Source organism: Blennius ocellaris (assembly GCF_963422515.1).
Source record: "Blennius ocellaris genome assembly, chromosome: 12".
Lineage (NCBI taxonomy): Eukaryota > Metazoa > Chordata > Actinopteri > Blenniiformes > Blenniidae > Blennius > Blennius ocellaris.
In genome coordinates this window covers 25153630-25171812 of record NC_137661.1, presented here as the reverse complement: position 1 = coordinate 25171812, position 18183 = coordinate 25153630, and the positions used below count along the sequence as shown (strand labels likewise).

General features: G+C 46.0%; 2 protein-coding genes across 2 annotated transcripts; one reads left to right on the top strand and one right to left on the bottom strand.

The window, feature by feature from the left end:
* Positions 1-339: 339 nt before the first annotated feature.
* On the bottom strand, positions 340-1706 carry LOC308137429 (growth arrest and DNA damage-inducible protein GADD45 alpha-like; the record flags this gene model as incomplete). The annotated part of the gene is given in 11 exon segments (XM_080506106.1): positions 340-822; positions 914-939; positions 942-1059; positions 1061-1090; positions 1092-1106; positions 1108-1126; positions 1305-1315; positions 1317-1361; positions 1363-1385; positions 1388-1407; positions 1657-1706. Coding segments are annotated over 11 exon segments (753 nt in total). The 3' UTR covers positions 340-426.
* A 2144-nt stretch (positions 1707-3850) lies between these two features.
* sec16b (SEC16 homolog B, endoplasmic reticulum export factor) lies at positions 3851-16291 on the top strand. Its single transcript, XM_080506326.1, is given in 26 exon segments — positions 3851-3946; positions 4111-4304; positions 4407-4527; positions 4530-4549; positions 5177-5222; positions 5225-5237; positions 5954-5967; positions 5970-5998; positions 6000-6092; positions 6178-6414; positions 6502-6599; positions 7443-7524; positions 7609-7726; positions 7808-7919; positions 8785-8890; positions 8974-9111; positions 9219-9329; positions 9676-9760; positions 9832-9982; positions 10082-10257; positions 10366-10394; positions 11835-11930; positions 12010-12090; positions 12800-12941; positions 13244-13293; positions 13375-16291. Coding segments are annotated over 24 exon segments (2307 nt in total). The 5' UTR covers positions 3851-3946; positions 4111-4112; the 3' UTR covers positions 13261-13293; positions 13375-16291.
* Positions 16292-18183: the final 1892 nt, after the last annotated feature.

Below are 18183 nucleotides of genomic sequence, written 5' to 3'. Positions count from 1 at the left end.
GTAGCATGAAAGCTATTGATTTTTCCTTTTTCTTTTATTTAATTCAACTTAACATAACAAGATGTGAAATCTGACAAATATACAACAATAAATAAACTCCATTAACTTATTAATACATAAAACGGCTTCAGTTGGTAGAAAAAGTCTTGAACGTCACGTCGGCCTTTCCCCATTTCATGAAGTTAACTCTCTTAAATAATTTTTAAATAAAAAAAATAAAAAAACGTGCTGTGATTTTGGTCAAATCGTACGAGTTGTGGGAGCTGGTCGCTGGTTCCACACCCCCCCCCCCTTGGCCGGACGGCCGGGCCAGCCCCCTCCCCCGGCGTTCCTCCCGGCACATGATCCCAAATTTCCCCTGAACGGCATTCCTTTTCTCGGCAGAGCAAGACGCAGTCACACGCTGGAAATCCTCAGACTGCTGAGTCACTCCTTTCTCCTCCTCCTCCTCTTCCTCGGAACATGAGTTCGTCCTGACCTGGTAAAGCTGTCGGGGCGCTTCCCTTCCGTCCCGGTTGTTTTTTTTATCCCCCTCCCTCCTCTGTCTTCTCTTCCCTCCGTGGGAAAAGCGTTTCCGAACGAGTCCCCAACACTTGACATCGACACAATCTCCTGTGCAATCACTTTTTTTCTTTTTCCTCCAAAATAAAAGACCTTTCCCCCTCCCCTGCACGCGACAGGTGAGCATCCCGGGGGGGCGAGGCGTTCCTCATCGGTCGGGAGGTTGACGACCGGCACCCACTGGTCCAGGCAGCGACTGTCCCTGCAGAAGCGGTTCAGCTGGCTGAGGGCCTGGTCCTCCAGCAGGCAGGACTGGGGGTTCTGCAGGAGGAAGAGGAAAGGCGGGGGTCAATCATCAGCGTATCTCCAGGGAACCGGGAGCGACACGCTGGCGTGACGTAGGAGGACTCACGGTGACGAGGACGCAGTGCAGGTCATGGGCTCGGCGCCGGGCTTCACCCCGCCCAGGATCTGGGCGAGACGCTGCGTGTTGCTCACGCGCAGGATGTTGATGTCGTTCTCGCAGCAGAAGGCCTGGATCAAGGTGAAGTGGATCTGCCAGCGCCACATCCTCCTCATCCTCGCTTGCGGGCCAGCAGACACAGACACCACATTGTCTGGGTCCCTGAGTGCGACGGGGAGGGAGGGAGGGAGTGGGTGGGAAAAAAGAAACACATGAGACGAGGGTGGAGGCGGAGGAGGCGGGAGAGGGGGGGGGCGTTGGGGGGGGGGGGGGCAAACCATCTCTCCAGGCTGGGTTGTGTCATTGTGTGCAAGTGGTGGTTTTCTTTAATTAAACTCACACCATGAGGGACCTTTGCAGCCTCGTAAACTCCCACAGTGATGCAACCCTGAGGCAAACGCAGAGCTCAGCACGTCTTCAAAGCTTCAGCCACCAAGTCCATCCTGAGAGGGGGGGGGGGGCAATCGAAAAAATGCAACAAAAAAAACACATGATCAATGAAAATTTGGCTTATTTCTTCACTCTAACTCATGCAAAACCATTCATGGAGCAACGTTGCATGTTCAGTGTAAATGCTGCAGAAAAAAGAAAAAAAAAACATTCTGTGCACCCACGAAGGTGCAAAAAAAACACCTTTGACCCATTTTCTCCTCCAGCCCAAACGGTCGACGTGACAGCAGGTCAGCGCTCACCTTTCTGTCGAACTGTCCCCGGTGGTTTCCTCCAAAGTCATGTTGCACATCGGCGAGTGTCGGATAATATCCAGAGACGGAGTCCCTGAGCTGCTGCCGTCCGCGGAGACTCTCTCCGTGTAAGTGTGTGTGTGTGAATGTGTGTGTGTGTGTGTGTGTCCTCTGCCTGCCTGCCGGGTTTCCACTGGCGAGAGCCCCTATCCGTGGAACTCATCTGCATACAGCCCGCCCACGTGCTGGAGCGTCGATCCGGCCCCCTGGTGCTGCGCCTGCGCACAGCGACACCCTGTGGCCGTCAGCCGCATTGACCTGGGGAAAAGTGATGGATGGATGGATAGAAAGTGAATTCTGCCATAATATAACTCCTTTAATTGAATCTTTGAAAGCAACAATAAAAAGATCAAGTCAGAAACTAGAGACATTTTAGAGATGTTGTGAATCAACAATGCAAACTATTTTTTCCCACTCTTTCTCTCTATTTTTAATATATTCTTTATTTTAACGTATTGCTTCAGTTTTGTAACTCATCAGTCACGTTGGACTGGTCGAGAGGAATCACAATTCATTGAATGTTAATGGTAATCAGTGTCAATTAAGCGTGATTCTGACTTTTGACTTTTTTTTCCTACTTCACACGGAGACATGTGGGAGTATAGTTAATAGGATTTTAACTAAGTTCATTATAATTTGAAACACGTGTGATTTTATTTTTTAAATGAATTACTGAATAACTAAATGCAACTAACTAACTAACTAAATACATAAATACACCCAGCACAAAGGCGTAACCTTCCCGAAGGTAAAGATTTGTTGATCATTTTATATTTCATGATTTTGACCAATTTGACTCGAGAAGACTCGGTGGAAAGACGATTTGAGGGTTAAGAAGATCCATCCATCCATCCATCCATCCATCCATCCATCCATCCAGACCATCCATCCATCCTTCCATCCATCCAACCATCCCCTCGAGCAGTCGTTGGCCAGACGCAACTCAGCAAATTATTAGGTGTGCTTCACCGCCCCCTGTGGGCGAAACGTCGCTTTTACATGGAAAGAAGCGTCATCCTCATCCTCCCTGCCCGGCAACGTGGCAGCGCTCAACATTCCCAAGTTGTTGTTTCCTCTCCGCCGTCAGCCTCCAACGGGCCGAGGACTTTGTTTACGACGTGAAGCTGGACAGAAGTCAGGTTTTTGTTTTTGTCTTTTCTTTCTTCTTCTTCTGTGTATTTGACAAGAGGATGGACGTGATTTCTTCCAGCTGTCAGACTGGTTAAGGCGTGTTCCAGTTTGCCTCCAGCTCACTGACAGTTTTCTCACCACTGGAAGAAGGAGAGAGGAGGTGGAAGAGGTGTTTACTTTTTCTTTTTTTTCCCTCCTTCCTTCTCTTTCCCACCCGGCAGTTATTCCGCAGGTCGGAATATTCGGTGAACCTTGTCCTCATGTTATCGTTATCAGCCGGGGGTTGTGAGTTCCCAGGGGAATGATGTGGCAGTCCAGTTTTTGCACTTTGGTTGCCGCTTTGCGGGCCGCGACTCCTTTAAACACGACCTCGGCTCACTTCTTGGTCTGAGTTTTGCTTTGCAAGTCAATACTTACGTACATTTTGTTTTCCCTGTTCAGGTGTTGTTGCCCATTGAGGAGGAGGAGGAGGAGGAGGAGAGGAGGAGGGAGGAGGAAGAGGAGGAGGAGGTTAAGGCATCAAGGATTACACGAGGGGGTCACCCCTGGGCCGACCCGGGCCGCCACCCCGCACGGCGGACAGGATAGAGACGTCCACTCCAGCGACTCCAACTATCCACCGCCGAAGCCCAGAGAGCAGGACAGGCACTGGGGGCGTCCTGAGGGGTACCACAGGGCGACCCCCAGACCTGAACAGTACCTCTATAACTCTCACCCCCGGCTACGGGCGACCGGAATACCAAAGACCTCCGTCCAGGTGCGTGTATATATCTACTGTTATGAAAACCCAAATGCGGATCACGAGTCTATTTTCCCCCGGCTGTAGATCAGAAACCTTTATCTGAATTCCCCAGGCAGGACTACTACGCACCCCAGTACAACAGGGACTACAGGGACGGCTACGGGTACTATGACTACTACAGGGACGGCCAGGTACGGGACCTCGCCGCGACGCCTGCTTCTTCTCCCGCAGCTCCGGATACTGAAATGCATCTCCGTTTCACGTAGATCCCGTCCAGTGGGGTCCCCAGGACTGGAGAGCCGATCAGTACTACGAAAGAACGGCGAAGCCGGAACTTCCCAGGAGCGTCCAAACGGACGAGTACAGGTGAGGACGATCCGGCTTCACCTTCGTCTGGGGGGGGGGGATACCATTTATACTTGTGTACTCTTTCACTGTCAAATGTCTAACGGCTTCACGGATTTCGACCACTGTGATGTGCAACAGCTTCTGCTTCTTCCTGCTTATTGTAAAACCCACTTTGGCTTCAGGTATGACCCGGGAAAAGAAAATCCCGGCACCATACCTCCACCGACTCGAGGACAGTCCCTCCAGGGACCGCGAGGACGTGTCTTCTTTTGACCTCGGGACGTTGGCGAGCTCCAAGAACTCGGGTTTGTCGTCCAGCAGCTGCGAGTTGAGTCAGTACATGAACGGAGCGGAACCCGGTGACCAGCAGCCGGCGGTGAGCAGCACCTTGATTTTTTTTTTTTTTTTTTTTGTTTCTCGTTATATTTCGTTCCCGTCTCTTCACTCGCCACGTACCCCCCCCCCCCCCCCCCCAGAGCGCCTGCATCTTGCGTCGGCCCCACTGAAGTTCTCCATCCCCCACGCTGTGGTCAGCTTCGGGCCGGCCGGCCAGCTGGTCCGGGTTTCTCCGGCCGCCTCGGCCCAGGAGAACATCAGTCACTGGAAATACACAGTCTGGAAGTAGGTTCATAATATTAATGCCATATGAGCGATAGGAAATAAATCAAACATCCAATTAGGGTTACAGGCAGAGGCAAATTATTTTGGCTATATATGATCTGTACTGCAATGAATAAATAAAATAGATAAATAAAAATATATTTATAATATCTATATCCATATATTTTAATTTAATTGAAATATATTTAATACTATTAAATTTATTAATTTAATTAATTCATATATTTTTTCATAATAATGGATTACTTTATTTAATTACATTTACATATTATTATTTATTTACATTTATTATATATGTATATATAATTTTTAAATAATTTAAATTGATTTAATACTATAACATTTATGAATTCATATTTTCTTAATATTAATACATTTATTAATTAAATGTATTTATTTATCATTATTTATAATTTATTTAAAAAAGATACGTATATATATATAATTTCAGGTCTAAAAGCTGTAAATGTCAAGACAACGTTAAAAACAGTGACGTTGTTTGAAAAATGTATTTCCATGAGCTCATTCTTTGAAAAAAAAAATATCAGGAAGCAAATATTCAGGAAATCAATAAAATGTGTTTTCTTCCTTTATCTGTATCACTTTGACCTCTTTGTTTCTGCGCAGGTCATTTTGAGTGAGACGCAGGAGCAACATGAGATGAGAAACTTCCCCGACCTTTAACCAGGTAACAAAACTTCTCGTCAGAGACAAACTAGTTTCTCTCTTGCCTCTTGAAATCCAAAAAGAAGTTAATGCTGCGTTGAACGGGTCTCACATAGGTTTGGTGTACGTCAGTGTGGGACAACGATAATGTGTCAAAGCGTCTGGATTAACCTCACACTGCAGGTTTTTTGACTGTGAGAGGAAATCTGTTTTTTTGTGACACGCTTGAAAAATTTCACGCATTTTTGAACAACTTCAGGACATCAAAAATACAGTTTTACAGTTCTGTTGGTAAAAAAACAATTATTATTATTATTATTATTATTATTATTATAATAGAGTTAGATATAAAAGAGTACAGACCTTCAACAATGCCACGTTTGTTCGCCGAGCCGAGTTCGCATCCCCAGCAATGCACAGTGTGCAGCCCCGAGCAGGGAGCGTCTCCATGGCAACAGACGCCGATCTCTCCATGAGGTGCCTCTCGCGTCCACTTTGCATTGGAACATTTTCCGGCAGTTTTGGGGATTTATTTGGAAAAAGGTTCGTCCTTCACGTCCCCAAATCGAATCGATTGGTCCTCGGACGATGACAAATCATCCCTGAAAAATTCATGCAACTTGGGTTAAAAGTTTTTTTTTGCGAAAAATATGTGCACACATTCAAACCAATAAATAAAATACATGCAACCTATTATTATAATTTTTTTCTTTTTTCTTTTTTCTCCTGTGTTTGAAGGGAGGACCTGCACAAGTGGACGCTATCGAGTTTGCCCAGCAGATGGGCAGAAGCCTGCATGAGGGACGAGAAGCTGCTGGACAGGAGCTCTGCTGCCCTCTTGTGGAACCTCCTAATACTGCTGTGCCGACAGAACGGCGTGAGTGAAACCTGCCTCACGCCGAACGCAGAATAAATGATCTTTTTCCTTGGTTTCTAAACATTTCTCCCCCCATCGTGTCCAGCAAATAGTCGGGTCGGACGTTGCGGAGCTGCTGATGCGGGACTCGCGGACAGACGGCGGCCCGGAGTCCGGCGATCGCTCGCTCATCGACTTCAGCGAGGACGCCGTCGCCGCCGAGGCCCCGCCCCATGCAGGTGACGACGACCTGCTCACGGGGGACGCCGGCGGCTTCGTCTCGGAGAGTTCGGAGAAGGTCCTGCGGAGCTACAGCCGCCTGCTGCTGGCCGGAAGAAAGAAGGTTTCATCACCAACTTCCATTTAAGAAATACCGATAAGAATCATGGGTCTTTCATTCTTACGTGAGAATTTTTATTTTTTTCCCCAGGAGGCTCTGGAGGAGGCCATGGCCGGCGGACTGTGGGGTCACGCTCTGTTCTTGGCGGGTAAAATGGACAACAGGTCATACACCACCGTGCTGAACAGGTGAGGGAGGCACCTCGATGTGTATAAGGAAGGAAGAATTACTATTAAATGTGATTTTGTTGTAATTTCTTGAGATTTAAGACCGAAGAAAAAAGATATTTCATCATTTGCATTTTGTTTTTATTTTGTCCTTAAACACATTTGACTAGAAGGAAAATACCAGAAATAAACCTTTATTTAAGAAACAAATGAATAAAACTCATCACTAAATCATAAAAAAAATCAAGACGAAGAATATAAAAACACAAAAAACATCTATAAATCTAGTCAAAAAGAGAAAACAAAAACCCACATTTTAAAACAATAAGAATAATATTTTCCAATCTGTCAATTTCTGCAGTGAAAAATACCATTTAAATTAATTAATAAAACAGGGAAATGATGGTTTCTTATGGTTTCTTAGCGTTCAATAGTGAGCAGCAAAACCTGCTGACTACCTCGGACAAGAATACTGACGAACGAGTTTGAGTGTTTTTGTGTTTTCAGATTATTCGCCTCGGCAGACCAACAAAATAATGCCGTCAATACAAAAATTCCGCTTTTTTTGGATTCATTTCAATTGGAGGTTCTCGTGTCTTAAATCTGCACGCGAGCGGAAATCCAACCGGACTCCTGACGTTCGAACTCTGAACAAGTCGGACACACGAGTTATTTATATTTAGCTGGAAGTATGGCAGCACATGCCGTACGCCATTAACACTGCCCCGCAGAGCGTAGAGAATTTGCTTGTAATACGTTTTCTCACCCCCCCTCACCCCCTCCCCCCCACCCCCTCCCCCCCTCCCCCATGATTTTTGAAAGTAAACATTGGGGGTCCAGTGACACAAAGCGCTCTGCTGGCAGGTTCACCAGCCAGCTGTCGGCCAGCGACCCCCTCCAGACGCTCTTCCAGCTCCTGTCCGGGAGGATCCCGGCCGTCGCCACGGTAACGCAACCTCACACCGAATGGGAATCACGGGATCACACGTCGTGTGTAGACGGTGGCGTCTAATCCTTTTTCTGCTCTCAGTGCTGCGGGAGCGAGAAGTGGGGCGACTGGAGGCCCCACCTGGCCGTCATGCTGTCCAACGAGGCCGCCGACCCCGCCGTCCAGCGCAAGGCCGTCTCCGCCATGGGGGACACGCTCGGTAGGACGGGCGCCGTTTTTTGACCGACGGGCCGTCAAACGCGACACGCGAGCTGATGTGTGTTGCTCTTCTCCCCCGCAGCCTCCAGGGGCCTCGTGCACGCCGCCCATGTGTGCTACCTGGCGGCTGGCGCCCCCTTCGGGGCGTTCACGTCCAGAGCCGGGAGGCTGGTGCTTCTGGGCAGCAGCCACAGGTGAGCCGCGCTGCGATTGGTCAGTCCCCAGGGTGCCCCCTACCGGTCAGCAGCATCAGAGTTTGAGATCGAGGAAAAGTTATATTATTTCATCGTTAAACTAGAGCTACACTCGGTAGAGCGCGGACCTTCGCCAACGACGCGTTTGTTTGCGGAACCCAGTTATAGCGCGGGTAGCGTGATAGCCGTCAGCGCATGTCGACGCTAACCAGGTAGGTCAGGTCGGGACGTCACTGTGTGAGACACTGAGCAGGAAGCGTCTCCATGGCAACATCTCCTTTGCTCTCCATGAGGTGCCTCTCCCATCCGCTTTGTTCTGGAACATTTTGTTGATTTATTCAGAAACAGTTTGCCGTTAACGTCCCAAAATCGGATCGACTGGTCCTTGGATGATGATAAATAAGCCCTGAAAATGTAGTCTGGGTGGGAACTTTTTACGAAAAGTTTTCGCCTTTTCGGTGGCATCGAGACGCCGTTGCTGTGTGAACAAGACGCCCAGAAACAAGGAAAGTTTCCCAATTTCACTTGAAAATGTTGTAAACGGTACCTTCATTCACGATATTTTACCCCCAAAAGTTTGAGGATTTTACATTTTTGAAACATGGGAGGAGGAAACCCCACTGATTGGCCCATGGACTTTGTATTTAACGCCCCTAAATAACCATCATCTCTCACTAGGAACAGATGTAAATCTAACATTACTGATATAAACAAGAGCTGTGAGGGATCTCAGTTTTTATATAAAACCATCCGATTTACTAATGTCCACAACAACGTTTCCCGCCTTGTGACGTTTAATCCGTAGTCCAGACATGTCGAGGGTCTTTATCTGTTCTTATTTAAAATCACCTTTTCTCTCCTCGAGACAATCCTTTGGACACTTTGCCACTAACGACTCCATCCGATGCACCGAGCTGTACGAGTACTGCCTCACACTTCTGGACAAGTCTTCCTCCATCCCGGCGTTTCAGGTGCTCCTCGCCTTCTCAGGCCTTCGACTCGAGCGATTTCAGCTCATGCCAACAACGCATGATTGCAGAGTTTTGTCTTCCAGGTGTATAAATTGCTGTACGCCAGCCGCCTGCTGGACTGCGGCCTGTCGTCTCAGGCCTTCCATTACTGCGAGGTGGTGGGACGGGCCGTCCTCCGGCAGAAGGAGCCGCTCCTCGTCCTCACCGGGGAGGTCGTCAAGGTCGGCTTACGTCCGACGTCCGACGTCCGACCAGGTACCGTAGAGAGATCTGTCGAGACGAGCGCCTGCGTGAACGCGTGTCGTTGTCGTCGTCGTTGTTCCCGCAGCTCTCGGACAGACTGACGTCCTCGGAGGGCCAGTTTGACGACGGCCCGGGTGCAGCGGCGCTGGAACCGGACTGGCTCAGACGCCTGCGGGCTCGATTCCACGGTTTACAGGTATTCAGCAGCACCTCGAGGGGAGGGGTTTCGAACTCAACAAGAGCAATCAGGAAAAATCTGGAGCAATCAAAATGGTTAAAGTAGTTAAATATGGCCAAAAAAGAAGAAATTCAGCCAAAATAACAACAAAATAGCAAAAAATGTCATTTAAAAATGACATTTTTATTACATAATGAGACGTTTTTTCCGTATTTTATGTATATTTTGTGGCTCCAGATGAATCTTATTTGGCCGAAGGTGGCAAAAGTGGACAAAGTGCTGGAATCCAGTTGCAGCCTGAGACAGTGCTAGCATGCTAACATTAGCATCCAGAGCTCTGACGTCTCTGCCACATTGTCCTCAGAGCGGGAGTTACGACGACGCTGAGACACACCTGCCCGGTCCCGTCGCCGGCGTTTGGACTGGCGAAGGCGGTAAAGAGCATCCAGGTACCGTCAGAGAAGAACATGTTCCCTCGAGGCAAAAACCTTAAAAATAATTTCTTTCTCTCTCTCCGCAGAATCAGATTTGAACGAACAGACCTTTGACGTTCGGAGTCCGGAACCGGATTTCCTTTATTACGACGACACGGGGGAACCGGAAAGCCTCTTACATCGGAGCGACGGGAACTCCGTGGAGGTGACGGCGTCACCGCGGGGGGCCGCCGGCTGGTACGAAACCGTCCGCCGCCGTCATTTCTGTCACACGTGAACTCCGGTCCAGTCAGACCCGCGTCACCCCCCCCACCCCCCGGCCATGTCTCCATGTAGGATGCAGGCCGCCGCTCCCTGTGTGCTGGCGCCGGCGCCAGTGGCCCTCCCCTCTCCACCCTCCCCACCCTCTCCCACCGTGGCTCCAGGCCAGCTCCTCGGTTATCACAGCACCGGAGTCGACGACGTTAAATCACATTGGCCTCAAAGCAGCAACCTGCCGTCTGCGGTGGAAGGTGAGAACCTGAAGTCACATGCCCCTCCCCCCCCCCCCCCCCCCCCCCCCCCACACACACACCTTCATTGACGCCGGTGTCCTGTTTGATTTTTATTTGTTCCCACAGGCGTCGAGGGATCGTCCGGCGCAGGAATGGTGAGGAATCTAATAATCTGCTTATTTAAAAACCTCGAAAGATCAAAATGATCAAATAACTCTGAAATTCGGCATAAAGAGGACGGAAGGAAGTAGCAGCTACGCTACCCGACTCCTAAACCTGACTGTAATCACAGTGCATTTCTAATGTCACCTGTCACTTTATATTTTATTTATTTGGAGTTCTTAGTCTTTTGCTATTTCTACTTAGTTAAGGTTAGTGAAGCGTCTACATAATATTGTACATAGTTATTTATCTTATTTTATTTTTATTTTTATTTTTTTAGACTTATCCTATTTCATTTATTCTTTATTCTTTGCTCTCTGTGTTGCTGCTCCTGTCCTGTTAAAGCTGCTGGAACTCGAATTTCCCTGAGGTAGTCCTCCCAAGGGATTAATAAAGTGAATCTGAATCTGAATCTCTGAATCTAAACTAATAGAGTCTGGAACAGGCAGAGCGCAAGACCTTCACCTCCACCTAGCGATGTTAAGGTTCTTTAGTTTCCATTGTTTTGGATGATGACAAATCGTCCCTGAAGACGTGCATACATAGAAACAGAAAGATGTTGTTCGCCAGCAGGTTTGAACCAGAAACATCTCCAAGCACTTTAATCTCCATCGGACACGATAACGATGCTTTTCAGATACGATCAGTCGCACTTCAGGCCCTCGGCGAGGTGGATCGGAGTGAATTATGGTGCCAGAAAGGATTTTTCTCTTTGCAAACTAAGGAAGTGACAGGCTGTTCCCGCTGCACACTTTATTCATTTATCACTGATTTATTGACGAGGCCACAAGAGTGGAAAGAAAGAAAGGACATTTGATCACATTTCCCAAGAAAATCACACCGTGTGTGTGCAACATGACGTTCTGAATAATTTACAAATCAGCGTTTTGTTTTTTTAAAATCTGGTTAGGTTTTTGTCTTTGCATGTATTTATTTATTACCATCCCCAACAAAGTTGGCTGAAAAGATTATGTTTTCCTCTGCATATATATATTTATTTATTGGTTTGTATGTGTGTTACTCACTAACCTTTCGCAAAAATTCCTCACCCAAATTGCATGAAATTATCAGAGATGATTTGTCGTCATCCACAAACCGACCGATTAGATTTTGAGACGTCAACGGCAAACCGTTTATGAATAAATCCCCCAAACAACTATGAAAAAAAGGTTCCCATTCAAAGTGGATGAGAGAGGAACCTCATCAAAGGAGATCAGCGTCTGTTGCCATGGAGACACTCGCTGCTCGGTGCTCCACTGAGTGACGTGGCTACCTGACAGGCTAGCTAACTCCGTTCCACAAACAAATGCGGCGTCGGCGAAGGTCTGCGCTCTACCGAGTGTAGCTCTAGTTTTCCCTGCGTTGTTACACATTGTCCCAGTTGCTATGGAATAGAGATCACACATTTAAATATCTGTATTTGGCCCTTAAAGGCGAGCCCCTTGATGAACAGTTGGCATGTCCAGAGCCAGCAGGTCATTCCTCAGGGGTTCGAGGATTCCAGCCAAACCGCCGACGCCCCGATGCAGGTGAGTGTTCAACCCCGACGGTACGTCTGACCGCCACGTTGTTCGTATATCGTCGCACCTGTGCTTCTGTTCCACGCAGAGCACAAAGGCGGGATGGTTCAGCGGCTGGTTCAAGTCCAAACCCAAAGATGTCCAAAAGGAGACTTCTGACCCTCAGATGGTAAAACTGAGATTTTTTTTAAAAAGTCGTCGTTCTTTTACCACTGCCTCTCACGGCTTTTTGTTTTTGGTTTTCCCATATAATTACTTGTCTAATCTGATAGTCGCATCCACAAGACTCGCTCACTCACGTGGCATAAACTTTTATCATGATATGTGAATCGGGACACGTTTACACAACGGCTCCCAGTGTGGAACTAAAAAAAGTGCAATCCCATCTCTGGAAACGCTGCTGTGCATGTGTTCTATGGTTCTTCTGCACATGCTCAGTAGCTGGACAATAAGAACAGTCCTTATTCTCCTGGGACTTAGTGCTTTTATTTTGACAGTCACCGTAATAACAGTGCAACTGTGTGTGTGTCTGTGTGTGGTTTCATTATAAAAACAAAGAACAGCACCCACTAGTGGCCCAAATGGCTTACTGCATAATTTCTGTTGTTTCTGTCTAAACTGGCAGCGTTTTCAAAACTTTTCCCCCCCAAAATTTCTGAAATGAAAATGCAATATGTTTTCACTTGAAGCCTTGTTGCGTATACAGGGCCTGCAACAAATGCAACAAAAGTTCTGGATTTTTACTTTGAAATGTGTAAGCCGAGGCTCAGTGAGCAGAACAAACACTGCGTTAAAGTAACATTCTCAGCATTGTTTATATTTACATTATTTCTATTGCGTAATGTGCTTTTTTGTGTGTGTGTGTGTGTTTTTTAAAGGAACAATTGCCCACGCCTGCCTTCACTCCTGCTCTTCCTCCTCCTCCTCTTCCTCTTCCTCCGCCTGCCGCTGCAGGACCCCCTAGCATGTTTCCGCCGCCGCCCCCGTCTGGTGGCGTCAACCCTTTTTCAAGGAGGGCAGGTGAGTGACGTCAAGTGTTTTTAGTGCGCGCCGCTCTGAAATACAGATTCTGACACTGCAGGTCGCGTTGATGCTCCTGACCCCCCCCCACGTCCCCCCCCCAACCCCCCACCCCCCCATGTTTCTACTATTAACACGTCTGTAGACCAGCCGGTCCGGTTTCACACTCTGGCTGCAGCACAGTCGGGATCTACCGCTTGCATTTTATTTTTTTCCGCTCTGAGATTTAAAGCACCTGTGATATTTTCATGCCGCACAAATATGATGTGTCGTGTCTGAGCGTCCGCCTCCTCTTCGTTCAGGCCTGCAACCCGGGTAGAGACTCAGGACTGGAAGCTTTATCCGTCTGCAGGTAAGATAGGTTAAAGGTCTAAAAAATTTACTTTTGATATACTTTGAATATTGGCATTAATGAACCTCGTCGTGTTCGCAGGATCGCCACTGCTTCCCAAAGAGACTTTCGCACTCGGAGCCACGCACCCGGTCTGAGCTCCGCCGGACCCCACAGCGATCGGTACACACCTTCCCCAACCATCGTGCTGCGTGTCAGATACAGGAATACTCGGGATGGACTCGAATTGCAGTGGCTGAAACAGCTGAGGTGTGTTTCCTGCAGGCTGGCGTGACGACTCGGGACTTATTTTAAGTAAAGGGATCTCTTCACCGACCCGGGGAAATGGAACCAGCAGCACTTGAGGCCAGTTCTACTGTTTTGCTGGAGAAACTCTGACCACCGAAGCAACTGGACGGCGTCGGCGAATAGTAAAGAGTAGGGATGCACCAATACCACTTTTACAAAAGGACGAGTACGAGTACTAACCTGTAGCTGCCTGCCGATACCAAGTACCAATAGAAGAACTTATTAAATGCCATGAAGCCTCATTCAAACTCCACATGCGATATGCGAAGGCTCTGCGTTGCCGTGATCCACTGAGCAGGTGAACTAAACATTCTGCAGTTCCAAACATCTCTGGTGATGAAGTTGCCGGTGTCGTACCGACTATCCTTCTCCTCCTCTCGATATTTTGCCGGAACATAATTTACAGCTCGTCACCGTCATAAATATGAAGGAATCTCCAAACCGCCGACGTCGTCCTCTCGCGTACCTCTCGCAGTAAAGAGCGATTAAAAGAACGGGTAATTGATCATAATTGAGCAGATATAATGAGACGTACTGCAGGAAGTTCCAGTACGGAGAAAACACGGTGTTCAGACATGCATGATGCAGAAGGACGTGTTCACATTCCCCTGTTTGATCCGGACCAGAGTCTCTTCAGGGAAACGAGAGAACAATGCATTCTGGGTAGTAAACAAACAAAGCTAACCGCACGAATCAGAAGAAGCAGATGTAGAAAACGAAAAGTTGATAAATATCTTGCGGGTAGATGTAGAGTACATAGAAAGAAGTAGCAACGAAGACTCATTGATATCTGGGCTGAAGACTTTATATTGCCGTTGTTTGTGGCTATACCCATTAGCCACGAGCTAATTAACCTAGCCAGCACGGGCTAAAGCGGCGGGACTCCCGCTTTTCACCACCGGCCAATCAATGAGCGGAGTTTCTTCTTTACTTCCTCTCTGGTCGGTGTTTATTTCGGGTGACGGCGCCACCAAACCAGTAATCTTGAGGTTTTCCAGGCGGTTTGATTCGATTTTTACCCCTTCATTTAGTCACCCGAACTAAATGAAGGTGTAAAAATCCTTTAATCTAATCAAATATTGACCATTTAATCCGGATCCAGACTGTGTGAGTTCAACTAACTGAAACTAGGAGCCTGAAACTCTGCCTCCCGTTCTACTTTTAGACACTGAACCCCCGGGGAGCAACACTCCGTCAACCAAGGGTTCTGCTGGGGTCGAATGAAACCATGTGAGAGGGTGAATTAGGCATCCATGGCATAAAACCAAACCAAACTGTCTTGTGTAAAAAAAAAAAAAATCCAGGAAGTGCAGATTTCATGTGATTATTTTCCCTTGTTTTCCGGCCAGTGAGAAAAAAATATCGGCAGCGGCTGGATCGTGATCCGTACTTTAATTCTTTATATATTCACTTTATTGCGAGATGCACATTGTTTACAAAGCAAGCATTATTTTCTTTTTTTATAAACAAACAAACACAACAACATCTAAAGGATCCAAGCAGAACAGAGGGTCAAAATGGCGGCAGGAGAACAAGCTATTATAGAAATATTGATTATACATAGAATTCAAGAAGCTCAGAATCAAAAGCTGCCTCTTTATCAGTATTTTTTATATCAACGCAAGTTAGTTTAACAGAGAGACTTTTATTTTTTTACCGTCGAGTCTGATGTTGTGGCATGCGTTGCTCCAAAAATAATTGTAAATATTGTCAGTATTACTGTGGCCTTCAGTCGTTCAGCTCACCCGCACGTCAGCTAGCTTTTATTTTGTAAATTTGGTGAGGAACTGCAGCAGTGCTCCGACGCCACTGTAATGATATCCACTATAAACGAGGGTCTGTTTTTATTCTGACTCTATCTTTGGGGCTTGTAATCGTTAAACTAAATTATTATTCCACTATATAAAGGGTTAGTTTGGACTTTTCATTAGTGTTTATTTACTCAGGAGAGCCACGATGAGATTATAAGCTCTTTTACAAGCGTTTCCTGGCACATAAAGCAAGTTTACAGTGTCAAAATAATACCAAAATGTTCTTAAAGCAAATAAATAACAGAGAAGACAAGTACATGAAAAACAATTAAAAATACAGTCACAGAGTAAGAGCACACTTAAAGTGAGTAAAACTGCTGTTATTGGCCACTCGTGTATCACAACATAAAGTGTAAAACTAAGTAAAATACAATTCTAATTATTATTTCTGTTATTGAAAGTCCAACAATTTATGAAGAAAAAAATTGAATAATTAATGTTTAAGGTTAAAGAAAGTCAGAGAACACACTAAATGACAACAGTAATATATTATTTGCTATGAATAATGAAACTCATAATATATATATATATGTATATATATATATGCATGAATCACAGTAATATAAACTCTTTAAAACCATATTAAAACCATATTTTATGGCTCTGACACCTTATAAACATGTCTCAGTGTAATGGAGATGCTTTGCTGAAGTCACATGGCTTCATGCTTAAAATATCACTGTTTTTTTTGTTTTTTGTTTGTATTGGGTACCAGTGATCAGTGCTTTTTGACTTTGAATTAAAGTGTTATGAAAAGCCATAAGCTGTTTGTACTTTCATTCATGTCTTTTCTATTTTCATACAAAAAAAAAAAAAATTGTCACAAATGATTTTGTGCCCTGAAATAACCACGATTATAAAGCGGTCGCCTCTCACTTAATGTGGAGTATGTGACAACATGGCAGGTGCCTTCTCCTTTTACGATTAGTCTGCAGTAGCCAACTGTGTGAACACACACACACACACACACACACACACACACACACACACACACACACCACACACACACACACACACACACACACACACACACACACACACACACACACACACACGCCTGCCAGCAAAAATGTCAAGGCATAAACACATCTACAAAGGGATTTATGAACGACATTCCGAGTGGGAAACCGAACGCTTGATGCCAACATTAGCATGAATGGAATGAGTGAAATTTATTTTTTGAACATGTACATAATTATTAGTAACAAACATATTTTAGCAGAAAATAAGAAAATCAAAAGTCTCAGCATGTTCAAAAAAAGGAGAAGGAAGAAGCTAACTTATGTTTGCCTTCCCCCTTTTAAACATCTAACTTTGAAACGGCGACTGTTTACTCTGTCAACATGTCATACTTTCTCCTTATTGAGAAAATGTAATAATTTGAGGTACATTAGTCTGAAAATAATAAGAAAAACGACATATAATGTAAATAAAAGAAATTTCTTTTTAAAATCTATGCAAAATGGCAAAAATCCGACTGTATGGCGATTCAAATCAACCTCTTGAAGAGGGAAATGAGACATTTGTCCCGTGTCCACCTTAATTTATGTATTTTTCTAATGTAAACATTTTAAACCTTCTTTTGAGTTGCGCTTTCTTGATTATTCCAGGTAGACGATTCCACAGCCTCACCCCATCGACAGTATGCACATGCTTTTGAGTGTGGCGCGTGAGAGATTTCTCTCCTTCTTAAATTATATCCACTATCTCTTTCCTGTGAACCATTTTTTGGATATTATTTGGGAGTCCTTTGTTTTTAGCTTTGTACATAATTTGCGTGGTCTTAAATTCACCATGTCCATAAATTTTAATGTCTGTGTGTGCATAATGGCCAACATTGCAGACTATTCTCATCGCCTTTTTCTGCACAGTGCATATCGTCTTTAGGGTGGCACGAGCAGCAGTTTGCGCGTCGGTTGTATCGGACTGCTCGGGCCTTCTAATTCTAATGAACATGGGTGAGTTCTGCCATCATGTGACCCACGATGCACCGATACCGCTTCTTTAAAGGACAAGTACTATCCTGTAGCTACTGCCGATACTGAGTACCGATACGAGTACTTATTGAATACCATAAAGCCTAATTTGTACTGCGTATGCAAATAATGTGCGGAGGCTATGTGTAGCTCCCGGCTAGCTCCGCTTCGACCGCTACGCTACTTTAGCATCAAGGTCCGTACTGCTCCATGTACACAGTATACTGGAGGCTGTAGGCGGAGCTTACTGTATGCCGCCACACACACTCATTCCAACGTACTTTAGTCGTGGTGAGCATGTAGCATGTAGCATTGCTGGTGTGGGAGATTTGAAACTCTTTAGCACGTAGCATCTAGCACATCTTGGGGGAGCGGTAAAATTAATGAGCGACATTGTGGCTAACTTCACAGTTGTATCAGGCTTGTATTAGAAAGTGTCACATCATCTGTGACATACAAGTATGAGCAGTATCGGACCAATACCTGGTATCGGTGCATCCCTAATGTAGGCCTAAGCCTAAATATCACTTTTCCTCACTCTCCATACAATTTTCTCTCTCTCTCTCCTCTCTCTCCTCTCTCTCTCTCTCTCTCTCTCCCTCTCTCTCTCTCTCTCTCTCTCTCTCTCTCCTCTCTCTCTCTCTCTTCCTCTCTCTCTCTCTCTCCTCTCTCTCTCTCTCTCTCTCTCTCATCTCTCTCTCTCTCTCTCTCTCTCTCCTCTCTCTCTCTCTCTCTCTCTCTCTCTCTCTCTCTACTTGATTTTTCTTTCTCTCTGTCCTCAGGTTCTGTTTGATATTCCGTCCCGTTTGCTTTTC